The sequence below is a fragment of the Megalobrama amblycephala genome, linkage group LG23 (assembly GCF_018812025.1).
Source record: "Megalobrama amblycephala isolate DHTTF-2021 linkage group LG23, ASM1881202v1, whole genome shotgun sequence".
Classification (NCBI taxonomy): Eukaryota; Metazoa; Chordata; class Actinopteri; order Cypriniformes; family Xenocyprididae; genus Megalobrama; species Megalobrama amblycephala.
In genome coordinates, this window is record NC_063066.1 from 6,078,955 (window position 1) to 6,106,939 (window position 27,985).

The following is a 27,985-nucleotide window of genomic DNA, read 5'->3' on the forward strand; positions in this document are numbered from 1 at the left end:
ATGATCAAAATGTGCGAGATGCGAATGTTTCATGTCTTTATTTATTTACAGGTTGTTTGCTGTAGGCGGTCGTGATGGAAGCTCCTGTCTGCGATCGATGGAATGTTTTGATCCCCACACCAATAAATGGAGCATGTGCGCACCGATGTCAAAGAGGAGGGGAGGAGTGGGTGTGGCCACGTATAACAGTTTCTTGTATGCAGTGGGAGGACATGACGCACCAGCTTCAAGCCATTGTTCGCGTCTGTCAGATTGTGTGGAGAGGTAAGCTACCACGGCACAACACCTGGGAAGAAAGAAACCCATCACCTAATTATCTTCATAATAATGACAACAAGCAGGCTGTGAGTCTTGGCAGATAGTTATGGGTGCCAAGTACTATAATTTGCACATTTATTTGCAAATGTGGACACATCTTACTTCACAGTGAAATCACTGTTACTTTGTTACTGAGAAATGTGGTTGGGAGCCGCAGTAATTCAGTAATCTGGTGTTAAACGCCCCCTGCTGGTGATGATTCAAACTACAGCGTACACCAGCTGCAATGTGGAGTAATAAAGACATCTTAATTAATGAACAAAGGCCATCAGAAACCTAAACGTATTGCTCCGTTATTACTCTGCACGTTGAAAGCACAATAGATTTCATTGTTAGGCATGAAGATAATCATAGTCCTTGTGCTTTAGAAGGCTTCCACTATCTCGATTACAGACTTACTGCTGTTTAACTGCTCTGTGCAATTATCTCTCTCTTTTTTCAGTGGCTTACAATGAAAGTACTAGGACAGGTTTGTACTGTGTTGTATTGCGCCTCATATGCTCTGTACTGCATTTACAGGTATGACCCCAAAACAGACACATGGACCACAGTGTCCTCCCTGAGCGTTCCCCGGGATGCAGTGGGGGTGTGTCTGCTGGGAGACAGGTTATATGCGGTCGGAGGCTATGACGGTCAGACCTACTTAAACAGTGTTGAGTCCTATGACGCACAGAACAATGAATGGACTGAGGTGGGTGCATTGAGGCCATGATTAAATCAGGCTGCCTCTAAAGCAGTGGTTCTCAACTATATTTAAAGTCCACAACAATATTCAAAGTTGTTTTATTCACAATTTCTACCTGATTATTTTTTTAGAGCTTGTCATAACTACAAAATAGTTTTATTGATGTACATGACTGTTCTAAAAATCACACTTTAAAAAAACAAAAACAAAAAAAACATAAAACACGGAGACCTGATTACACGCTTTTTCTTTTCCTTTTGTGCTAATTTACTTATTTACACAGATCCAAAGAAAATGGAAAACCTTATTCATAGTTTTCAGTCGAGCAACTAGCGCAGAGACCTCGAGGGCAAAACATCCATAGAGCTGCAGCACAGGCCTGTCAATTTTCCATCTCAAAAGGAGGGAAAAAAAAGTTTTGAAATGTAAAAAACATGAAATGTGAAATACACTTTAAGTGCCTTAATGTACCAAAACTGATCAATTTCAGTAAAAGATCACATTCAGTATACACCTTGTTGATGATGCATACTGTACAGACAAGCAGATGAACCCAGAAAATGAATGCAATGCGCTAAATGGTTAAGTGTTTTGTTTATCCCAGTGGTTTAAAGAAACTGCGTGTTGTGTTTATATTCTGGGTTCATCTGCTTGCCTTTACATATGCATCACTAATAAGGTATATTATGGAATGATATTCCAGACAATATTAAAAAGGAATTTTATATATATTTTTTCCGGTTGCCAGGTGAACATAAAATCAGATTTTTGACTTTATTTGAAGTAACAACAGAAACAACAACAATACAAAAAGGCATGTTTTATTGCAAAAATGCCCAAATTCCCTGTTTTCCACCACTAGAAGCTGTGGCATACTTTCCCACTATATCAATAAACCCCACCCTCAAGACTGATTGACAGTTGACTGTTAGGCACCAGAAATGCATGTGTAAAGGGGATTGCGATTCTAATGGATTTTTTTTTTTTTAAGGGTTGGGGCAGGAAGTGAAATAGCAAATGGGTGATTTTCTATTGCTATTTCAAAATGGCAGTGTTATAACTCATAAGACATTAGAAATGCAATTGCAAATGGACTTTGCGTTTCCATTTGAAATTTGGCAGATGTTGCATAAAAGAAAATCCAAAGACAATTGCAAATAATGCATTTGTGTTTCCATTATGTCCAACGCTATCTCATGACCAATTTGTACGTATTTTATGAGGTGGCTAATTTGTACATATTCGTACAACCTCACTCGTACAATTTCATACCATTTGTCTAAACCCCAGTGATGGGTATGTTTAGGGGCCGGGTTAGGGGTAGGTCATTTGTACGAATTCATAAGAATTTGGCAAATTGTAAAATATGTGCGATTTTGCAAAAAAATTAGTGAGGTTGTACGAATTCGTATAAATTAGCCACCTCATAAAATACGTACAAAGTGCCGTGAGATCGGGTTGTTACAACATATGCGTGCACAAGTTAAAAATGCAATTGCAAATACAATTTGTAATTGAATTTGCAATTCCTTTAGAATATTGTCCAGAATATCATTCCATATTTTTAGGGCTGATACCAGTGAAATGAAGTCAATATCATCAAAATTCATGCATAAAAAAAAAAAAAAAAGAAGAAAAAAAAAAGGAATATAGGGTCCCACTTTATATTAAGTGGCCTTAACTACTATGTACTTACATTTAAATTAATCATTTGATACAATGCACTTATTGTGTACATACAAGTTTTTACATTGTACTTATATTTTAAAAACACCTGTATGTAATTACATCTGTAATTAATTTCTGTAATTACATTTATAATTACACTGTTGACCATCCCTTACACCTTAACCCTACCCTTAAACCTACCCATACCACCAAAGCTTTCCCTAACCTTACCCGTATCCACCTCAAAAGTGTTTTGCAATTCAATATGAACCCAATAAGTACATTGTACTTAATTTTTGATGTAAGTACATAGTAGTTAAGGCCACTTAATATAAAGTGGGACCGAATATAGAAATATGAATTGATGGGGGCATTTTTTTAGATTTTAAACTAAAACTGCCAGCAGGTTGTCTAAATTCTTAATTAGTGAGTCATTGAAACATTCAATTATTTCAAAAGGACTGATTCATTCAGGAGCGAAACAAATGATTGGTCACTTTATGAATGGGTGATTGAATCATTCGCTCAACTTTTCGCTAAAATTTGTATAAAATCAACATCACATATGCAGTTCTGGTGATATACTGGAAAAACAGCACTTTTCTCATCTGATATTTCTATACTATATGTTATAAATGTTATAAAAACAAGAACTCGCACAGGGGCACTTTTTTTTGCATCCATATCTTCAATTATAGGGGCAATTAATGGGCAAATCATCTAGTTTTATGTTTCTAGTGTTCTAGTTTTAGTGACAAAAGTTTACTGGTTTAGAACCACTGCTTTAAAGGATTTTTCCTGGTTCAATCTCTATCAAAAGCATTTGTGGCATAATGTTAATTATTCTATAGGAGCACTTCTCACACTTGTATATTATTTAAGCTGTACGTTTTTATGGTCAGTTTAGGGTTTTAGATGTTACACGGCAACGGAAGCTAACAGGATATAACTTTACACAGAAAAGTTTAGTGATTTTTTTTTTTTTTTTTTTTTTTTTTACAGTAAAATCATGTTAAAGGTCCCGTTCTTCGTGATCCCATGTTTCAAACTTTAGTTAGTGTGTAATGTTGTTGTTAGAGTATAAATAAAATCTGTAAAATGTTAAAGCTCAAAGTTCAATGCCAAGCGAGATATTTTATTTAACAGAAGTCGCCTACATCGAACGGCCAGTTTGGACTACATCCCTCTACTTCCTTCTTTAATGACGTCACTAAAACAGTTTTTTGACTAACCTCCGCCCACAGGAATACACAAGAGTTGCGTTTGTAGAGTGTGTTTGTCGCCATGTCGTCGAAACGCTGTTATTTTCATCCCGCAGTCCAATCACCGGGTCTGATTCCGGCTCAAATTGATAGGGTAAAATTAAAGACATGTTTACAATAACACTGAGCGCGTGCATCTCCACGTTATGGTAAGAGGCGTGACCTTTCCAGGCAAGGTGCGCTCAGAGCTGTCGAATCACAACACAGGAACCGCTGGCACAATCAGAACTCGTTACGTATTTCTGAAGGAGGGACTTCATAGAACAAGGAAGTCATCAGCCCGTTTTTATGACAGTGGAAACAGCGGTATACAGATAGTAAATGATGTGAAAAATACTGTGTTTTTTTACACGCGAAACAGGAACACATGTTATATTGCACACTATAAACACAATCAAAGCTTCAAAAAACCACGAAAAACGGACCTTTAACATGCTTATTGTTAATGTCTTGTGACTATAATTTTGAAACAGAGTATTTTAGCTTTTACACATTGGCCCCATTCACTTGTATTGTACTGTAAGTTCACTGAACCTCACTGCAAGCCAGATTTTTGCTTTTTTAAAGAAAGAAGAAACAATTCAAAATTAATATTTGTTATGTTGCGCCACAAGTATCGTCAGTTGAACTTAACTTGTACCGAACTGAAATACTCCTCAATAAATCTATGTGTCTGCTAAGAATAAGAAAAACTGCACCTATAAATGTTCTAGAATATTGGATATATGTCAAAACAGTCAGTTTTGTGAAAATTCCTTCAATGATGTGTGTCTGTGAACAGGAAGCGCAAGCATTTCCTGCCATTCATCTGTTTTCCACCGTGTCACAATAGCATTGAACACCATGAGGTTAACCACTCTTTCCTCCACCAGTCTGCGTTAGAAACACTCTATTCAAGTCTAGTTTGCCTCCCGTCTGAGCTTCCCATGGCTCCCTCTCGCTCTCTCTTTCATAAGATTACCTGCAATGGGCTGTAAGTAGACAGAGTGTGACTGAGAGCACTGCGGAGGAGGGAATTTGCTGCGGTCGGACACTGGTCATTAACCTCTGTCTCTTGTTATTCCAGGAGGTTCCTCTAAACATTGGGAGAGCTGGGGCCTGTGTGGTGGTCGTGAAACTGCCTTGAAGGCTCAGAGTCCCTGAACTTTGACCTCAAAAAGAGGCGTGCAATGTCAACTCTCGGAATGCTCTTTTCACGTTTTTCATCAAAGCTATCGTTACCACCGGATTCATCTCAACAGATGTAAACAACCTTGTGCAGTTCATTCTGTTTTTGCTCAGATATTTCAGCACTATTACAGACTGAGAAAAAAAAGGAAAATAAGAAATAATGCTTATAAGATTTTACTTAACTGTAATAAAATTATATAAGACGATTTCAGATTTTATATTGAGAAAAAAGAATACTTTTGAAAATGTATCCAGAGGGACTTTTTCATTTTAATATTGACATCTTGTTAAACTCATCAAACATCTTTTAACTATACCAAAATCAAATGTATTTTAAAGACAGCAGCATACTTGTTTACTTGTGCAATTTTGTGGAAATGTATTTTGATCTTAGACACACAATTTTAAAAACCACTGTGAATACTTCCAGTTGTACGCTTGCAACAAATCATCCTGGTTTACCCAAAATGTTTGTGGACACTCACTCATGCAATTCTCATCTGAATACACATTTTGTCTGAGATTAGGTTCAGCACGAAATTACTAAAGTAGAAGCAAAGAAAAAAAAAAAAAAAAAACACCAAAGTAATTAGCACGTGTTGGTAATTCATGATTTTAATGGTAATAAGTTTACAGTAGAAAATATACTATTATATCATATTGATATTTCACCTTTATGTAAAGGTTTTGTAATTTGTATTGTATATAGTCCCTGGTCCTGTGTAATTTATTAACATAACATATTGGCATGCTACTTCAATATGTTTGAATTCCATTATTAAATATTTTAAAGACCCCATGCAATCAGTTTTGTGTTGAAATATTCCCTATTCGAACCAGATGATTGAGTGGGACATATCAAAGGGCTCATTCCCTTTTTTCATATTAAATGGGCTTTAGTTAAATTTACAGCCATGTCAATTTAAAATGTATATCTGTTCTAATCTAAATTACCAAGTACAATAGCATATATAACTTCAAAGCTTACAGACATGGGTTAAATGCCACAAAACTCTTGATTTCATGGGGTCTTTAAAGGGTTAGTTCACCCAAAAAATGAAATTTCTGTCATTAATTGCTCACCCTCATGTCGTTCCAAACCCGCAAGACCTTCGTTCATCTTCAGAACACAAATTAAGAACTTTTTTCATGAAATCTGAGAGCTTTCTAATCCCCCACAGAAAGCAATGTAATTACCACATTCTAGATCAATAAAATATCCAAAGACGTCGTTAAAATAGTCCATGTGACTACAATGGTTCAACCTTAATGTTATGAAGTGACTAGAATACTTTTTGTGCGCGAAAACAATAACGACTTTATTCAACAATTCCTTCTTGTCTGGGTCTTGAAAGTGGTAATAACGTTGCAGTCTATATGGAGGTCAGAAAGCTGTCGGATTTCATCAAAAATATCTTAATTTGTGTTCTGAAGATGAATGAAGGTCTTACGGGTTTGGAGCGACATGAGGGTGAGTTATCAACGACAGAAATGTCATTTTTCGGGTGAACTAACCATTTAACTATGATGTCAAATCCAGTCATTAAAACGGTGTTATATAAAATCTTGCTTTGTGATGTACTGACATTCATTTGTTGTTTGACTGCCATAATGTTTTATCGAAGAGCCTCATTACCCGACCTAACTGGAATGTAACATGCTGATCAAGAATAAGTTTACTAGTGTGACGCATTTGTAATACAGAAATGCTTTCATTGACTTTTTCATTGTTTTATATGGCATGCTGAAGAAACTTAGAAATAAAAAAGTTATTCTCTTTTCTGAGTATTTCTATGGCGTCTAGCATCTGAATCGGCACTGCATATGCTGTTTCATGCCACTTTATTTATTTATTTATTTATTGTAATACTCCAGTGGCCTCCAGTGGTTGTGTCTTGTACAGCATTGGATGCATATTGCCTCAGCTGTAGTGCCTGTTAGATGTCTCGCAGCCTCTATGAAACTAATAACTAATTCTATTTGAAAATGAAAATACGACCACGACCACAAGACGCTGAGTATCGCTACCACAGAGCCATGTCATCTGCAACTAAATCAACATGATACCAAGAGTATGGCTGCTTTCTTTATGCTAAACATTATGGATTAGAAGTCAAAATCTAACAATAACAGCAAGATAACTACAACGGTCAATACATCCAGTACATGGGTATCATTATTCTGCTTGATGGACATAACTGAATCAATATGAAATGAAAAGAAGCCATAGCATTTCAATCAAACAGACCCAGAGACTTAGGAGGTTCACCTACTGTAGGAGGTTCAAGGCTAGAAAAAAAGAACCTGAATCGCTGCAGTGTAACCTTTAAAAAATTAATGTGTTATTTGTTGATAGTCTGAAATGTCACAAGATGAAAGTGATGCGAAAGGACAGAGCGATGTCCAAAGCCAGATTGTATCTGATAAAATGGATAGATTGCAATTATATTCTTTGTTCTCCGACAGAGCAAGAGCAAAACAAAGACTGAACATTTCAAAGGGAATAAAAATTGATTATTAATGCAACGCAATTGCTGCGGCACATCAGAAGTTGGGTGGAGAGGGAGTGCAAAAGGGTAAAAAGACTGCAGGTGTTGTTTCAGTCCCTCCAGATGTTGGAAATGGCAATATCTGAAAAGCCTTCTGAAATTACCTGACCTCCGGTTCATGGTCTCATGGAAAGCTGTGTCTGTTTCATCCAAGCAGGAACTGAGAAATCAATGCCAAGACCTCTGAATGAAGGTAAGAAAGTAAAGAAAGAAATATATATATATCAACTATTTCATGATTCATCTGTTTTATTAGCAACTTTCTAATTATAAGGATATTTACTTTAGCTCTCTGAAATCACAAAACTTAATAATCTGTCACAAAATGTTCAGCACACATTCATTTCATCTTGAAAAAAAAAAAAAAAAAAAAAAAAAAAAATCTGCAAGTGTGATTTTGTTGGACATTACATAAAAGTAATCTACGCTCCTGTCGATATCGCCAGGACCATCAAATTACTTTGCATACTGATTGCAGAGCTCAAATAAAAATTCAATATAAACACGGCTGCCTGGACTCCGTCCAGTAAAAGTTGCAGCAGACCTTGCAATGACTTACAGTGAGACATACTCAACCTGGCTCTGAAGAATATGGCTTTACATTTTGATGTGTATGCATAATTGTGTGTTTACAGCAGATGGTGCTGTTGCACTTCTAGTCCCATTACTTTAAATGCTAAAAAAAATAAAAAAAATAAATTAAAAAAAAAAACATGAAAAAAAAAATCAAAAGACCAGTTTTCTATCCATGCTATGAACAATAAATGTCAATTTGCATAAACTAGGTCAAGGGCAAGTAATTGAGATTATAATGCTGCATAATTATTAGACCAGGCTGATGAAATATGAAGAAATAATATATACAGTATATATATATATATATATACTCTCCACACCCTTCTATCTGACAAAGCATGCTACGTGTTTTGCACAGAGAGTCAGAGCATGGGTGCCTTAGATTTACTTTTTGGCATCCATAATCCAAAAAACACTAGACATTTACTGTCAACCGGAGATTCTCCAGCTATTTTAAAATCCCTGAATGGCACAATGTATTAAAGGACAGCAACTAAGATGCTTTGCATTCAAGAGATAGCTGACCCAAAAAAAGAAAATTCTGTCATCTACCCATCTACCCACCTTCTTGTTGTTCAAAACCTGTCTGCTGAACACAATTTTTGGAATAATCATTGCTCTTGTTGATATTCAAGGACAGTTCAGTGTCCAGGGGCTGTCAAGCTCCAAACATGACAAAGAATACAAAAGTTAAAGTTAAAATAATAATGAATTTATACATAAATACTATATAAAATATTGCGCTACTCCCTAAAAAAGTAAATAATTACATTACTTTGTTACCTATTATGGAAAGTAATATGCCACGTAACTTTGGCGTTACCTTTTCTCACCTGGGCTGGTTTTGCTTGTTTGTTTTTTAATAACAAAAATACATAAATAAAAGTTCTATTGTTGGCAAATGTAAAAGGTCCTTTCACACCAAAGGTGAAATGAATAAGCCTCAGGCTGAAGGAAATGCAAATTCATGCCTGTTCAGGCGTGATGTCAGCTGTGCTGCCATTCTGGATTGCAGAAGAGGCTCGGTAGCAAAGACATTGGTTAGTGTGAAAACACCCATAGTCTTTGCATGTTCGCTTTGTAAACACTTGCTCGGTTTCTCCGTCTAGGTCACGTGTGACCTTTCCAACGTTATTATGTAATGCGTGGCGCATTGCAGAGCAGTGCAAGATGAGCATTTGTGTTTAAAAAGTATATAATTTAAATTGTTTTAGAAAATGACCGGTCATTTCGCTAGATAAGACCCTTATTCCTCATCTGGGATCGTGTAGAGCTCTTTGAAGCTGCATTGAAACTGACATTTAGACCTTCAACCCGTTGAACCCCATTGAACTCCACTATATGGAGAAAAATCCTGGAATGTTTTCCTCAAAAAAGAGAAACATCTTGGATAACATGGGGGTGAGTAAATTATCAGGAAATTTTAATTCTGAAGTGAACTAATCTTTTAATTATCGCAGATATGAGTAATTTTCTGAGTTTGCATTTCACAGTTTTTATTCATTTTAAGGAATACTGAATCTGTTTTGTGCAAGTGAGATGAGTAAATGCATGTTCACATTTAGTCTATTTACAATAACAATTATGTTCACACAGCGCATACAACGCACCTGCAATTACTCTCGATTTCCCTCAACATGGACAGGAGATGTGTCAGTCAATAAATTGGGAAAAGTAATTTGCGGTACTTATTTGAAAAAGTAACTCGGATATTTTGTTGTAAATTTAAAAGTAATTCATTACTTTAGTTACTTGAAAAAAGTAATCTGATTACATAACTCACATTACTTGTAATGTGATACCCCTAAAACTGTGTGTGTGTGTGTGTGTGTGTGTGTGTGTGTGTGTGTGTGTCTCATTCTGTCCTGACAAACTTCTCAATCTCAGATGACATTCTAATATTCATGATCAAAGCAGTGTCTTCCAACGAAGTATAATTTGGCAACATGGCATCCATCAAAGCATGAACCCTACTGTATATTACATCTAACTTAGCAGGAAAATGAAATGGTTGCTCATATACTTAATGGATGCTATAATTATAAAGGACTTTATGTGGCCAGACATGGTTGATCTGGCTGCAAAGGACTTGCAAAAGGTAATCTGTGGACATGATAGTAAGATTTACAAGCATAGCACTGTACGATTTAACTGATTTCATCATAATACATCTGACAGCTGTTTACTTTAAAAATATTCCAAATACTCCTGACATTGTAAATGAGGTTATGAAATCTGTATGTATCTTTTAAGGTGGGCTGCTGTTTTGACCTGTACATGGATACCTGCTACTATTCTAAACTATTGAAATATCAACCACTGGTAGATCTCATTCACTCATTCAACTTGGATACAACTGTAAATTAATAATTCTGGTATTTGGAAGTTTAGGCCATGTCCATAAGAATGTGATCAGGGGGATGCAGTTAGGGGGGATGCAAAAAAAGGAAGCAAAAAGGCTTGCAAAATTCTGTTCTGTTTCAGCCATCATAGGGAGCATGCAAATATGCAGATGGAGATGTTTTGCTTATCCTTAATGTGTTGAGTATTATAAATGGAAGAACCTGTACAAGTATGTGAGCCATGAATTGTAGATCTGTCACCTTGCCAAAGACCCTTCCCAGAGTATTTGGATCTTGTTTTCATTGTAATGTCTTTCAAGATCCAAATAAAAGCAATCAAGTGTGTGTGTGTGTGTGTTTGTATACAATAACATGAAAACTGGCCTGTTTCTCACACAAATCTAAAGTATGGCTTCGGAAGACTTGGTGCTCTTTTTTTTTTCAGTGACTGGTATGGAACTTAGAATAAACTCAGTCCTTTTGAGAAGATGAATACATATGTGTTTGGTATGCAGTGATTAAATGTCAAAATAAATATTTCTATAAAATGTTTTAAATATTACAACTTTGACAACTAAAATAACTTGGGGACAAAAAACAAACAATACAGGGTATAAGATTTTATATACAATGTTGGCCTATATATACGTATAAAAAAAAAAATGATAGTAATTGCTGTCAAAAATGTCAAAAGTGATATGGCAAAGGAGGGAAGAGGCAGAAAAAGTCGAACTATTGTGCCAGAGCCACCTCATTTGAAAATGTCTTAATTGCTATTCATACGTTCTCAGAGGTATTTTCTGCAGTGCCAGAAAATGACACACAGCATAAGAGGCAACTGAGATGTTCGTCAGATGTTTTGAGTCTGAAATGGGAAGTAGAGACTTTGTCTCAGAGGCTGAAATGATGCGCTGATTGTCATTCATTTTAACAGGATGTGACGGGAGGAACGTGCAGATCAACAAGCTTTAGAGAAGGAGAAATGAACCCATCCATCGCTTGCTTGTACAGGCTTTGTGCTGTCTTTGAAATTATGCATGGTAGGCCTGTCCACTGACTTCAGATGATATAGAGCCTGTCTTTTCATTGTCAAAATTTAAATTTTCGTTCTTCTCCCTCAAAGGCAGTCTTCTGATGTCAGGTAGACTGCTGCCAACTCGCCTGAGAGCCCAGATTCAACGTTTGTGGATTTTTCACCGGAATGAATGCAATTAGACTGCTTTGTGGGTGTAAACTGTCCCTAAGCATAAACTACGACACAGTGCAATCTATCATTTTAATGGGCTTCAACTTCCAAGGGAGACATTCTGTAATTCAGCGACTACATACACTGAGTCACTATTACAAACACAAGAGGACTGAACTTCCACCGATATGAATGCCAATTTCCTAGACAAGCTCGTAAGTAAAATTTGAACAGAGGTATGAATGACAAGCATATGAAATTTACCTGTAGGAAACCGAATCGCAACGGACTTTGTTTTGCGATGCATTTCTAATCATCCGTAACATCTGAACCTGGGAAGAATGGGAACACGGAACTAATCACAGTTCAGTGAAGAGTGCAAAAAACATCAACCTTGTCTTGACAAAATCACTGAACTGAAATACTGATTGTCTTTTAATATGCTCTCAGGAGAAAACAGCACAAAAACTGAGCGAAGATGTGAAATGTATAAGAGAATAAAAGTCTATCAACCGTAAGCCCAAGTTTAACACCCTAAACACTTCTAACAACTTTGGTAACGTTAGTAAATAATAGGCTGCAATTACATCAGAAATGCTCCCTAGGCTGTGTCATGATTATTAATTAAACACCCTTCTAAATTCATCTAAGTCTGCTGTCTGACTCCAGTTTTAGGAACAGTGACAAGCTGAGCGCAAATACAATGTGTCTCACATTTCACATCAAACAAAAAATATAAATAGCTTGAAAAAGAGACAAGAAAACAAATTATAACCATAAGGTCGAAAGTACAAGATATGAATAAACCTATGAATCAAGTTTTACATGCAACTCCCCGTTAAAGGAACAGTTTACCCAAAAATGAACATTCTGTCATCATTCCAAGCCTGTATGGTTTTTCATGCTATTGAAATGAATAAGGACAGGAGATTCAAGTTTCAAAAAGGATGCAAAATCCCCATAAAAGTATCAAAACTGTTTTAAAATCGGTTCATACAACTGCTGGGCTATACTGCAAAAGTTCTGAAGTCATATAACTTTTACAGTATTCAGTTGCTATTCACTGGTAATCCTCCTCTCCAGTGAGTCCGTCATTTTAAACTAAGAATAATTTAGATGGGTTTTGTGCACCAGATTTGGTCATGAATCAGACATCACTAGTTCTATCAGGAACTCTCATAAATGTGCCAAGGAAAGCTGTCATTGGGTGGACGTCAATATTTTCAGTGAAAAACAACTTTAATGCAGTCTGTTCTTCACACAATGTTATTGCATGGCTTTAGAAGACTTTAAATATAGCCCGTGAATCACAGAGTACGTATTACTTTTATGATGATTTTATAGTGCGTGTGCATCCTTTTTGAAGCTCGAAAGTCTCCATTCATTGTAATTGCACGACAAATATGACATTCTCCGATAATTTCTCCTTTCGAGTTACAGAACAGAAAGAAAGTAGTCATGCGGATTTGGAACAACATAACAGCGAGTAAATAATGAAAGAATTCTCATTTTTGGCAAAAATGTCTTTTTCAAAAATCAGTCCTCTGTAACATTTTTGTTAAAGTGACATGAAACTCCCCCTTCCCCTAAAAACACAGACCTCATTATACAGACACATGAATATTAAATACAAAAAAAAAAAAAACAGAGTTGAGGGCAACTTGATGGATTTTAAAAATATAACCCTATATCAGAACAAACTCCCAAAACGAGGGAGAAACACAGAAGAACACACTGTAAAATAAGTTGGCAAAACTCAAAAAAAAATTTAAGTTAAGAAATTCAAAGTTTAAAGCAGAACTAAGTAACTTTTTTACCTTCATAAATAGTTTTCTAAGTCCTTACGATGGTTAATTGACTTGTAGTGGTGTGTTTGAGGCGTGCACTAACCCCCTCTGGCATGTCTATGCCAGAAAACAGCACTTGCGCCGACCCGACACAATCTCGCCTCATGTTCATGTTCACGCGAGAGTGACAAAATGCTTTACGGTAATTCAAAAACAATGTATATATTATGACTTTATACAATTTCGAAAATTACCCATCTCCATCGAGATTTCTTGTACTGTATTTGCAAAACTACTGCGCTGGTGAGCGTTAGTTGTTGTAGTCCAGAGCTGCGCTTGGAGTATTTACGACAGTGTGATTCACTGAAGGAACCTGTAGGGGGAGCTTTGCAAATCTTACTGAGTTCCGCTTTAAAGGGATAGTTCACCCAAAAATGAAAATTTGATGTTTATCTGCTTACCCCCAGCGCATTCAAGATGTAGGTGACTTTGTTTCTTCAGTAGAACACAAATGATGATTTTTAACTCCAACCGCTGCCGTCTGTCAGTGGTATAATGCAAGTCAGCGGGAACTTGGACTATAAGAGTAAATAAAACACAACAGACAAATCCAAATTAAACCCTGCGGCTCGTGACGACACATTGATGTCCTTAGACACGAAACGATCGGTTTGTGCGAGAAACCGAACAGTATTTATGTCATTTTTTACCTCTAAAACACCACTATGTCCAACGGCATTCATCACTCAATTTGTGAGGTCTGATCGCGCTCTGACAACGGCAGTGATGTCTCACGCATATACTTCAATGAGCGCGAGACATCACTGCCGTTGTCAGAGCGCGATCAGACCTACTCTGGGGGTAAGCAGATAAACATCAAATTTTCATTTTTGGGTGAACTATCCCTTTAAGTAAGCTGAACTGGCAGATTTCAATTTTGTACTCATACATTTTAATTACTCAACTTGATTTTTTTGGAGAAAGTTAATTTATACATTTAACTTAAAATTATCATATAATCTCAACATATTTTTAATAGTGGAAATTTAATTAGCTATAACTAGCTAATTCAGCAAATGCTAATTGGTAACTCAATAAAAATTTAAGCTTTAATTAAATAAATGCAAGTTTGTCTAAACTAAAAAAAAAAAAACAAGTTCATAAAACTTAAAACAATTAAACACTTCAGATTACTTAAAATGTGTCAGTTTTGTGAACTTAAAGAAAAATAAAGTTCTAAATACTCATAAAAGTTAATTTGAATGAACTGATTTGTTTAATTTGAGTTTGCTCAACTCAAACCAATTCATTATTTTGAGTACCTTTAGTGTTTTCAATGATGTGCAGCCTGTACATATCTGTTCACATCCCATAAAATGTATTTTGGGGTTTCATGACCCTTTAAGAACACTGAAGGGAGAACAAAGCAAGAACTAAATGAATTAAATATCAAATATCAGTTGATAGATCAACACATAAACCCCCCTGAGCAGTTATTTTGCTCTGCACAGCTGCAAAAAGTAGTGAGAGCTTAATCACCACCACTTTAGGTGAAAAGTAGGCATTCTACCGAGACCTCATTGTTAGCTGCTTTTGTTGGTGAAGATGAACTACCCATGACAATTAAAGTTCCAGACCATTACTTTGCTGAACAAACGGTTACCCACAATGCTTAACTGTTCTAAAAAGACCTCAGGCTGGGTTAGTCTAGTTCCTTGTCAATTCCCAGAGATATTTCATTATTCTGAAGTTATTTTCTACTTAGTGTGGAAATACCTCAAACAACAGGCAAACAGCTCAGTATACGGAAAGATCATTATCACTCTTATCTAACATAATTTAATAATAAATCATCATACAGTAGCAAACCACAGGACCTCACCACTTTGTAACCCCCTTGGAATTGTGGTCTAATCTGCTCTGCTAGAATCACACCCAACCTCATAAGCACTGTACACCTGCATGTTCAGATGCAAAGCAGGTCACTTACAGTTATTCACATAAGCCAGTGTCCCAAAATATTCAGAGGATAATCACAGAAACCAGGGCGGAGGTGGCAGTGTTTAACCTTTGGGTCATAGGCTATAGCTGCCAGCAAAGGGACACAAGTACTGGAGCTCGCCGAGTTAATTTAATCACTTTTGGAACGTTTTGTAGGTGGTATCAAGGTGGGAAACTGCTTCACAGCACCGTGTAAGCCCAAAGCTCATATGCACTGCCAGAAGGCCTGCCCATGGCAGCACATACTGCACCTGCCTGATCCAGGTTCAGAGTCTGGATTTCAGCCTATCGCTGTTAACAACTTCAAAAGATTAATTTGATCTTGCCGTGCATTTCACAGGGGCGCCATGGTGCTTTGCATAAGTTGACATACTGTAGTATAGCCTTCAGCTTGAAAATTTGAGAAGGGAGATTCTCTTTAAATTCAGCCTTGGTGTATCTTTCCCAACCTGCCTTTTTAAATGTGTTTAACAAGCTTTACATCATTTGGAGAACCAAGTCATTGCGTGGATATTCAAAGCTGGTAATTGCAAAGTTCAGGGACTTTTTTTGAGGCAGTAAAGTCAGTGCATCCCATTCAATGGGTTCCCACTACCTAAAGATTCTCCATGTTATAAAATATGTAATTGAGTAAAGAAGTTAATATTTAGCTAATTAACTTTTTTTTTTTATTTTGAGTTCTTGCAAATCAAATTAGTTATTTACTTCACTGTAAACATAGTAAGAAAAATCAGAAAATGCCAACTTGCTAATTTGCTAAGATGTTAAAGGGTTAGTAATTCTGTCATTAATTACTCACCCTCATGCCGTTCCACACCCGTAAGACCTTCGTTCATCTTCGGAACACAAATTAAGATATTTTTGTTGAAATCCGATGGCTCAGTGAGGCCTGCAATGCCAGCAATGACATTTCCTCTCTCAAGATCCATTAATGTACTAAAAACATATTTAAATCAGTTCATGTGAGTACAGTGGTTCAATATTAATATTATAAAGCGACGAGAATATTTTTGGTGCGCCAAAAACCCCCCCAAAAAACGACTTATTTAGTGATGGCCGATTTCAAAACACTGCTTCATTAAGCTTCATAAATGAATCAGTGTGTCGAATCATGATTCAGTTTGCATGTCAAACAGCCAAACTGCTGAAATCACGTGACTTTGGCACTCCGAACCGCTGATTCGACACAAAAGATACATAACGCTCCGAAGCTTCTTGAAACAGTGTTTTGAAATCAGCCATCACTATATAAGTTGTTATTTTGTAAAAATATTCTAGTCTCTTTATAAGTGTTTAAGTTGAAATTGGTGGAAAAGCTTTTATGAATATGTTATAACTATTATTATTGGGGTCTCATCAAGTTTAGTTTAACTTTATTGTCTATTCAGATTTCCTGAACAGAAATTCATCTTTGACTCTGGCATAGAAAATACATCTTAACAGACAATACTATACAACCGCTGACACAAAGACAGCAGTCATTCTCACCAGAACATGAGATTTACGTGTCCGTATAGAAACAGAATTTTTGTACTGTTTGTGGAGGAAAACATGTAGCTCATGAAAACAGACAAGTCTTTTATTTTGTATGGCCTGGCTCTGTATTCAGAAAGAGACTGTTTTCTTGACTGAATGTTCTACCAGCACACAAGCATGTCCTTGAAAGTAAACTCAACACCATAGTTCACACATGACCTTCATACAACATCTCACTGCTTGAGTCTCCGTTGACCTTAACCCATTCATCGCCCTTGGCAAAACACAAACATGTACACACATTAATCTTTTGCTCCACACAAAATAGAATTTCCTCGTAGCCCTTTGACTTAGACAAACTCTTTGAATGTACAGAAAGTCTGCAGAACCTTCAACAAGGGCAACAAATCACTCGTGGATTAAATGTATTCATTCAGTCAGGCTCCTGAAAAAAGGCGAATGTGGACAGTGTGAAAGAGTTCGGATACTGAAAGCTCGATGAAGGAATGATTATTACGGACTCAATGACACTTGCCACTGACCTTCTTTATTATTACAGTCCTGGGGTTTGACTTCAGAGAGCCCCACACAGCGGTTCACGTCTAGACAGTCAATCATGGGTCTTTTAATGAAATTAGTCAGTTGTCTTTTATCACAATATCCCAATTATGAGGACACAGGAGTGAATTTTAAATAATTTCTTGTCCCTGAGCACTTCACTAACCTCTAACATGAAAAACGGACCATTTATTAAAGGGGCAATGAATTGAGAATTCTAAATTTCCTTGATCTTTTGACAAATAAGAAAATATCCTGTAAGTTTCACAACTCAAAACATCCAAGTTAGTCCAAAACAACTTTTATTGAAAACAAGCTCAGAAAATGACTCGTTTCTTATGTTGTCCCATTATTACATCACGCAGAAGATCAACGCCTACTTCTACATCATTGCCTCTTTAGCCCCACCCACTGACTCATGGATTTCTCCAGCAACAAAACAATATAGATGCCTCTGAGGATTACAAGATATTTTGAAGTGCCAAGTTGTGGAAAAACTCAGTCTTTGCATTGTCATCCTGATCCTAACATTAAGAAAGCGTGGATGAACTTCCATTTTTAACAACGTTAGTCAGATCATGTCCGTAAGCATGTTCACTCCATTTTACTGCGGATTCGATTTTAAACAAGACACAATTCGACAGTTCCACTTTTCAGAGAGACTGAAAATAAAAGATGATGCAGTGCCGACTACATTGGTCAGTTACTACTTTAAGTCTTGAATGCAGCACAGCTATAAAAACCAAGTGTTTGGAAGAGTTAAAAACAGGAAAATAGCTTATTACTTCTAAATTGGAAAGGTTTTATTATTTTTTTTTTTTTTTTTATGAAACATTAAAAGTGGGCCTCAGGGGAACATTATATATATATGTACTGTATATACAATGTTGACAAAAATTCAGTTCACGACCCCTTTAAGAAATATTTGAGGAGTTTCTTATTTTGTTTCCTTTCTTTTAAGGAGACATTTCAAATAAATCATTTTTCTTGGGAGTAATTGTAATATTTGTATCTCAAATACAAATTCAAATTCTCAAATTTAATTTTCATATTGTTCTTTTGTAAAATCTCTTAAACTAACAAATTGTGTCCAGTTGTAACTAACTCTCTAAGCTAAGAAAACTTTTAGTGGTATTTTCTTATAGATGTCGCAACCAGGCTCATCCTTAGTAATCAGTATTTACAATGGATTTGTGGTGTTAGTTGGTTTGTCTCATTCTAAAATAATTAATAAATAATGTTGGATAATTTTAAGGACATTTAAAGAGAACAAAATCTTTAAGCTGACATCGTCAAGTAAGCTAACTTTCAATCCCTCGCTGAACAACGGCTTACTTTAGCCCTTTATTTCCAACCTGTTCATTTTCTTGCCGGTGTAAGCAATCAAGTCGTAGCTGATAATTCTGAAGTGCTTGTGCTTGACCAAAGCACATTTCTGAAAGTCTGCTATATCTCTTTACATTTCAGAAAGGCTGCTGTATCTCCTTTATACCTATCCACTACAAGTGGCATGCTCATTGTAGTAAATTTACAGAGCTCTTCAGGTATGATACAACAGCAATGGCCCTTAAGTAGTTCTGAATTCCATTTAATTTAGGACAAATTAAAGAGATTTGTACTCATATAATAGAAAAGTTTTACTCAAGGGCCCCCGTAACTTGGTGGACAGCATGGTATATAATCAACTGAAAAACTATTCTCGGCAGAAAAGAGAATGTATTAAAAGATGCAAAACTCAGCGAGAGTTAATAGGTATGATGCCGTGAAGAGGGACAAATTGAAAGGCATGATGTGTCTGCCAATGAGGGATTTCATGCCAATGCCTTTGAGCTTTTCAGTCACAGTCCTGTCACAGGGAGTTGAGCAAGAGCAACCAGCACCCTCTGCGACAGAAAAGCCACTTTCATTGTGTTTCAAGCTTTAACACTTTTCCAAAACATGCCCTTCACAGTGTTTTCGGGGGAAAAAGCACCTGGATCATGCATTGCCACTTGGAGGATGGGCTACATAAAAGCTAAATCTCCAGTGTGGCATGTTAAGCTCCGATAATCTGCCGCAGTGCACACAAGAAACACCACTGCATAACTAGGCATCACTGTGACATGGCACCTGGTCAGAATTGCAGATGGCTGTGTTTTGGTACACTCTTAAAAATAATGGTTCCATGGTTCCATGAACCTTTGCATTCCACAAAAGGTTCTTTATAGTGGAAAAAGGTTCTTTAGACATTAAAATGTTCACTGAAAGGTTCTTTGGGGAACCAAAAATAGCTCGCCTATGGAATCGCTGCTTTTGGAACCTTTGCTTGTAAGAGTGTAGGTGCAAAGCAGAAATCCACCAGGGCGCTGTCGTTCTTCTGTTCCGGTTAGAAATCATCACTGTTGACAGAGCCAACTCATGTCATTAATATCATATTCAAAGGCATCACAGCGATGTGAGTCACGTCAATGCCAAGAATGTCCTCCAGAAGCGTGCATAAATTACTTTCAATGGCTTGCGCTGGGTTGGTCGGCAAGTGATCCATCTGCGTTCGTAACAGCTGAGGCTCAGTGCAACGAAAAATCGGAGGGCAAGGCTTTCTTCCAGCATGCTCCCATAAGCTTAATAATGTGCCATGTGGAGAATGATGTAACATAAAGACACAGCGAGATGTGCTACGGCTCAGAAGGACGGACTCAAAGGAGCTGATTACTGTGGATCATCTTGAATGCAACAAGCACCCAAATCTCCAGCGAGACTCTAAATAGTGTTTGACGATGGCCACAGAAAAAAGAGAGGGCTTAAAAACACTCACAACTGCACTGAGTGTGATCATTACAGCGGCTCCATAAGGCAAGCCAACGGCAATGAAAGTTTTTTGTTGTTGTTGTTGTTGTTTTAACTTGAGTTGTCAAGGCTGTCATGTCTTACTGTAGTGCTTTTCAACTGTTTAATATAAGCCTCTCTTAATCATATCTTTAAAAGTAATGCTCCTCTTAATATGTTTATATTCATATAAAGTATATAAATAAAGTATCCACATATACTTTTAATTGCGCTAATTGGGAGTAGGTTGTCGTTTTAATTTATCACATTTATCGTGAAAGAACATTTCTCTTTTGACTGTTAAGAGAGCCATTCTTTGTGTGAGTGAGCTGGCCATGTGATTGGATATTCCTCGCTTTCCACAAGATGGCAACATTGACTCATCTGGCTGCTTTTTATAGTGCGCTAGTCTCTTAGGCAGCCGGAGCCTGAAGAACCCAGTGAGTTTATGTTGCTATTCCACCTGCTGTGAGACCAGGAAGAAAAAGCATTTGGTTGTTCTTTCCATGTGTCCTTTTCACTTCAGGCTGCCAATATTTGCCAAGTTATTCCAATTCCATTACAGTAACAAAACATTGCTTTAGTTGCGAGATATACGTTTATCGCAGATTGTGACCACTTGAATCTCTAGAGTATCTAGGTAACTAAATTGTCAGGCATAAAGATCTGAAATAAAATCAGCTTCCCTGCATTCTTCTCCAATCAATATTGAGGCAAGGATCAAATTTGCTTTGAAAAAGTGGAGGACAGAATTAAACATGAATATTGCATGGTTGAACTATGTGGGCTTCCCATAAATCATAAAACAGTTCTGTGTTGAAAAAGACTTTCTTCTTTTTTTAACACATGTAGTTTTAGATCAAAATCACCTCACAGGATAAAAAGCTGCTGGTAAGGATAAAGTCTGGCTAAAGTTAATATTTATTAATTCCACAATTTGCTTTTAATTCTGCTCCAGTAGTTCTCAAAAGTGCAGAGTTAATAATTAATAAAAATTTAGCTGGTACCTCTGCTTAAAAAATATTGATCAACGAAAACTCCTTGAAGTCGGCCTTAGGCGAACTTTAACTGCATCTGGATCTACCAGTGGTAGGGACATTTAACATAGATGAACATCTAAATTATTCAAACAAAAATGAATTAAAGAAATACATTTATACAATCCTTGAAGCTATGAAAGATCTGAAGACTTTAATAGACAGCGCTGCAATCTGGCATGAAACTTTTCATATTTACAGAGCACAATTAATGTTTCAAACGTAAGGCTCCTCCCACACGATCTGTTAAATATAGTTAAATATAAGACTCCTCCCACAGATCTTGTGTATGTCGTACTAATCTGTTTGGTGCCATTTCAGAGCATTTCTTTTTTGACAAATGAATCGTATTATCATACACAGAGCTCATATTATCAAGCTTAACAAAGGTTACTCGGATGTATTATTCCTTCTGTGTGAAAGAAGATGTGCTTCCTTGTGCCATGGACACCACGGAGGAGGTCTTTAGATAAAAAGGATTTTAGGCACAGCAGTAAATAAAGACTTGAGCTCTAGAGGGCTTTGAGGAATGATGTTGTACTATCTCAGCATTAAAATGTAAAGACTTCATATAGCTGCATCTATATTTTATGTTGTGAGTAAACTGAGGGATTCTGCAAAATAAAGGATGATATGACCAAGGTAGGGATTTACACCAAAGTTGTGTATTTTATCACTTTTCAGCAAGCAGTATGAGGCTAATTAATTAACACTGTGCGTGAACTATCTACTGCTTTATCAAACGATGATGATTTGTGCATTGCGTCGCAGAAAACGCTGCCAAGATCCTTATCACGCGGCATTACATTTCATTATCTCTGGCCTCTCTGGACAAAAGGCAAAGAGAGGACGCTGAGGCATTTCATTTTATACTCGATCTTGTAACCTCCAGATGTTCACCTCTAAAACATTTCCACAGATACAGGTAGAGCTTAATGACCCGAAAATCACCTGGAGTTTGGGTAATGAAGAGCAAGCCCTGTTCGGTTTTAATTGGGACTTTGAATTGAGATTGCAAGGTAATGTGCTCCATGCATCACGAGTTTAAAGAACAAAAATGTGCCTACAGATATTTTGTTTGTATCAAGAGCAGACCTTCATGAACTGCACTTCATATAATTGTGAGGGGAGATGGGCTATGTCAAAAAGGTGAGTTAGCCGAGACCACACATCAGCTGCAAAATGTCACCCAGACTCTGTAATTATTCAGGGCTCTAAAATTAGACATCAAGATTCTTGTGACAAGGACTGAGGACTAAGGGCGCATTGGGCAAGAGTATGAAACAGAGTGCCCTTTGAATCAAGCTTGTTATTCCTTTGACTATTGACTGCTTTTTTGATAACGCTGTCAGCAGGAGATGAATGGTTTGATCAGACGTCTTTTGAACCTTTTTCCTACACAGATTATCTGTATGATTGCTTCGACAAGATGACAGTCCATCCGTTATATTTCAAAATGCTGCAAAATCACTCGGGTCCATGGTAAATTAGTGTACAATAATTACAAGAAACTGGAAAGCCTCTTAAGAGAAGAATTTTACCCTGGTATCCAATGACCTTGGAGGCCATCAGGCTTGCTATCCATTTGTCAGCCCTCCAAAGATTCCAACGATTGTTCCCAATAAGCATAAGCGCATACTGCTGGATTTCGCTTGCTAGTTAACGGAGCTTGCGTGACAGGCAGCTGGTGACAACCGCAAGCCCAGATGCTGCTGCCCCACCTCTGTTCAGCTGTCCACAGTGGAGTCGGCTTTGAACAGCCTATTACCTCCACACAGCACCAGGGAAAGCAATCAGCACCACTGGAGCACTTCTCTTGGACCAGATGGTGAGAAAGATGAATCACACCATTATATTGGAGCCCAATAATTCTTCAGATGAAACTAATTAAGCTGGTTCACTTACCTCTCTTCAATCACCAAACATGGCCCCTCCCTCAATAAGTTTGGAAATTCTAATGCTCCCATCTGATAAAGCTTTTGACATTAGCCCCTTGTAACACTAATGAAAATGCTTCTTTGGAGTTTCACCCATGTATTCATAAAACACATCTACAGTACTTCTTCAACAGGGTCATTCATCTTTGTGAGAACCTTTAAAATGGACTTTAAATCTTTTATCCCAGACATTGATGGAATTTTCCAACAATCCCTGTTTTCACTGTTATGCGGTAGGGGGTGCTATTACGCATCTTCTGAAAGAATACAGAATATTCAGATCCAAAAACAAGCAAAAAAGAAGCAGAAACAAGCGATGGAAGGATGTTTTGTTTATTGTTTTGGATCTGATCCAGACGTAGTCAAATTTCTTAGCTTTTTGTTCAAAATGTATTTTTAAGCAGTGGCTCTGTTCTTTCTTTTGATATATTGTATGTTCAGATATTCATACAAGAAAATATTCTGGTGGCCATGAAAGTTTTGTGAAAATCATCAAAAAAGCTGGTGCTGGCTGGCGAGAAGGAGTTCAAGTTTAGTTTTCTTAAGTGTTTTTATTTCTTAAAGGTGCCCTAGATTCAAAATTTGAATTTACCTCGGCATAGTTGAATAACAAGAGTTCAGTACATGGAAAAGACATACATTGAGTTTCAAACTCCAATGCTTTCTCTTTCTTATGTAAATCTCATTTGTTTAAAAGACTTCCGGAAAACACGCGGATCTCAACATAACACCGACTGTTACGTAACAGTCTGGGTGTACGCCCCAATATTTGCATATGCCAGCCCATGTTCCCAACATTATGAAAGGCATTAGACAAGGGCAGCCAGTAACATCTGGATCTGCACAGGTGAATCAACAGACTAGGTAAGCAAGAACAACAGCGAAAATGGCAGATGGAGCAATAATAACTGACATGATCCATGATAGCGTGATATTTTTAGTGATATTTCTAAATTGTCTATCTAAATGTTTCGTTAGCATGTTGCTAATGTACTGTTAAATGTGGTTAAAGTTACCATCGTTTCTTACTGAATTCACGGAGACAAGAGCCGTCGCTATTTTCATTTTTAAACACTTGTAGTCTGTATAATTCATAAACACAACTTCATTCTTTATAAATCTCTCCAACAGTGTAGCATTAGCCGTTAGCCACGGAGCACAGCCTCAAACTCATAGAGAATCAAATATAAACATCAAAATAAATACTATACTCACATAATTCGAAGCATGCATACAGCATGCATGACGAACATCTTGTAAAGATCCATTTGAGGGTTATATTAGCTGTGTGAACTTTGTAAATGTGCTGTAATATAATCGAGAGCTCGTGTGGCAGGGAGCACGCGAATTAAAGGGGCGGCGCGCTGAAAAAATCAGTGCATAGTTAATGATGCCCCAAAATAGGCAGTTAAAAAAATTAATTTAAAAAAATCTATGGGGTACTTTGAGCTGAAACTTCACAGACACATTCAGGGGACACCTTAGACTTATATTACATCTTGTGAAAAAGCATTCTTGGGCACCTTTAAAGGAATAGTTTACCCCAAAATAATCTGTCAACATGTACTCAACCTCATATTGCTAGTCAGTCATAGTAATTCCTCTTGTAATTCATGCAACCCAAATACGTTCCTGTGGCGATAATTCTGCAAAATTAAATGACGTTGCTTTTTGCATGTTTCGCAACACATTCAAAGCAAAATATTTGTGTAGGGCTAAAACTCCATCCTGCTTTATTGAAAAAGATGACGTGAAACTAAAATAATTTTTCACATTGGTCATCGTACATATCGCAGTAGTTTGGAAATTAAATGCCAAGTGAGTGGCACTAAAAGGTTAATGCTCTAACACATTTGAACTAAATTTCACATTTGACACTATATCCTACCTTAGACCTAACAATAGTGTTAAGTAAACCAAACATGCAATAGAAATGCATTTGCTGAAGTAACCAGGCCTTTTTAGCTGGCTTCTACAAGTATTTGAGCTCTTTTATCATCACTTGTGTATCACAGAACTCGTACCCAAGCAAGTGCAGTGCTGTACCATGTTGGCTACTGAGCAAGTTTACTAAAGGTGCTTTCATACTGGCAGTTTAGTTCGAAACAGGGTGTGGTTCGCATGAAAAATTGGTAATATGTAGGAGGTGGTTTGAGTTTGATTGCACAGAAACTGTGGTGCATTTCATGTGAATGTGAAATCAACTCAGACTTGGGTCCGCACATGTTCAGAAAGTAAAGTAACCTGTGCATGTGTTTTAGCCCATGACCACCTTATTGGTTCAACAAAATACATGTAAGGGATGACAGTCATGATGATTTACCTTGGATACGAGTGAGAGTGAGCATGCTGTGTAATCGCACCTTGTGAGTGCAATCAAAATGAATGGCTCACAATCTGCTGTCTTCTCAAAAGAGTCTGTTTGCAAGCAGCAGAAAGCCACCCCAAGTGTCGTTCACTCTGTGGCGCATAATAGCACCACATTAATAAATAAAAAAACAATATATTGACCCGTGTTCTGTTTTCTATCATGCGCTGTGCACGTTTGTGATAATGTAAGATGATTGCAAATGCACCATGGTTCGACAGAATCAAGTGAGTGTGACACCAGACCAATGCTGCGGGGGCGCCGCAAACAATCACACTCAGACTCAGACCGCAGCAAACATGCCCAGTGTGAAAACCCCTTTAGTCAGAAATGCCTACAGTACATATGGAGCTGGTTATGTGATGAAAATGTCAAAATGTCTTAGTTTACAATATTAACATATTGTATTTCCAATGAGACTAGGTTCAAAATATTGGCAAAAACATCAAATCAATCTTGTGACTAAAACATATTAACAAAAAAAATGATTTTAATTAAATTTCAACCCTCCTGCAAAAGTGATTTGGATCAGGCTTGAGAAAATCTGAGTTCGGTAGCAAAAATGTTTTTGGTGCTTGTATGAAGCAAGGCCTTAGACAACAATTTGTCCTCTGACAGAGGGATTTGGCTCAAATAGGGTTAGATTCAGTGTGAAATCTGAAATCAAATCAATCAATTTTTTGATTGATTTGAGCACGCATACACGCACGCACACACACACACCCAGGGGCGTAGCAGCCATTTTAAAAGTGGGGGGGACAGCTGTATGGTGATGTGACCCAAAGCTGATGTTCATAATAATAAATTCTAAATAGAATACCAATTGGCATTTTACAGCACCCCAGTGGCAATTTTGGGAACATGCCGTGATAGCTTACAGGAACCTATTTTTGTGAAATCATCCTCAAAATTTAAAAATACTGCAGGACTTTGAGACCAATGTGAGACCATCTATACTTTATTTAGATAAAGATATTTTATGATATTTAAAATATTCTCTGCATTCAATAATAAAATGCCTTAAACTGGAAATTCAGTGTTTAATCTTGTCATTATAAATTACTCTATTCTCCTATTTGATACTGTTCAGTGCTTTGACACAATCTGTATTATTAAAAGCACTATATAAATAAAGGTGATTGATGGTTGATCTTTTGTTTTAAGGAATTAAATTGATGTGTAATTCCTTAAAATATTGGCAAACAGTTCCAATTAAGAAAACACTGCCTTAAAATAGTCAATCTGCTTTTTTTTATACAAATCTCACCTGTACACATTCTGGAGAGGTTGAGCAACTGTCCCCTCTCTCTGTCAGTGACGTCACAGCCTGCCTTTCCTACAGACCAGTTAGGACATAAAGTAGAATATTTACATAAAGTATAAAAAAATATATATTTTAAATTTGATAAAGTATTTTAAGATATTCGGTGCAAAACAAATTTGATTTATTGTGAAAGGATAATTCTACTCCGCGAGCAGCACGTAGGCAACAAAAGACAGCAGAAACCAATAATTTGTTACGTCTCATTTAGCAGACGCTTTTATACAAAGCAACAAGTAGGAGAGCATTTAACACACTGAATCCGGCGCGACGTGACGAGGTCCATACAGGTTCTGTTGTCTTTTGACGTTACAGTAGTTTAAATCATAACATGACAACTTTATCGCGTGATTCGTGTCATCACGACATACTGTAACATACTTACAGTGTGTGTTTGAAAAAAGGATGTAATCGTCCTTTGCTTTTTTTCTGGGGTGCATTTTATCCCAGACGGCGAATGAACGAACGAAAACTCACAACACCAACAAGAGATTTGAAGCTCATAGCAGACGCGCCCAAGAGATGATTCGCTCTGTGATTGGCTGAATGTTAGTTCACTCAAATCTAAGTAACAAATCAGAGAACACTGCCGGTGCCGGAAATATTCACGCTGGATCCAAAAAAATAGCAGGGGTCAGAATCACCAGTTTCTAAAAGTGCGGGGGACGTGTCCCCCCCGTCCCCCCCGGTTGCTACGCCCCTGCACACACCTAAAAACAAAATCCTAAACCTCTGAAAACACATAAAACAACACTTTTTTTTTTCTTTTCTTTTTTTTAACATTTACTCTCCTAATGCAGTCCTATACAAATTTAAATGGATTGAACATCATTAAATTAAGTTGTGACAAAACATTGCTTTTGCTCATTTTAACTTAGATCAAGTGAACTAATCAAGCAGCAATTTTGAGTACAGAAAACATTAAAGATTATGTTATGG

At 37.0% G+C, this 27,985-nt stretch overlaps 1 protein-coding gene and 2 long non-coding RNA genes across 4 annotated transcripts in view; 1 reads left to right on the top strand and 2 right to left on the bottom strand.

Annotated features, from left to right (window-relative positions):
* The window catches only part of klhl4 (kelch-like family member 4), a 48,736-nt gene extending 41,853 nt beyond the window's left edge, over nt 1-6,883 (top strand). For both annotated transcript variants that reach the window (XM_048177037.1, XM_048177036.1), the window contains 3 exons: nt 52-264; nt 838-1,009; nt 5,000-6,883. In XM_048177037.1, the coding sequence (XP_048032994.1) occupies nt 52-264; nt 838-1,009; nt 5,000-5,059 (445 nt within the window). In that variant the 3' untranslated portion in view covers nt 5,060-6,883. The remainder of the gene's footprint in view (nt 1-51; nt 265-837; nt 1,010-4,999) is intronic.
* LOC125259408 overlaps nt 1-27,985 on the bottom strand; it is a 121,127-nt gene that overhangs the window by 37,621 nt on the left and 55,521 nt on the right. The window lies entirely within an intron of this gene.
* On the bottom strand, nt 167-27,730 carry LOC125259407. Its single transcript, XR_007182790.1, has 4 exons — nt 27,432-27,730; nt 26,993-27,061; nt 7,757-7,835; nt 167-286 (listed from the first exon to the last, which is right to left on the bottom strand). It is a non-coding gene; the product is annotated as an uncharacterized LOC125259407 (long non-coding RNA).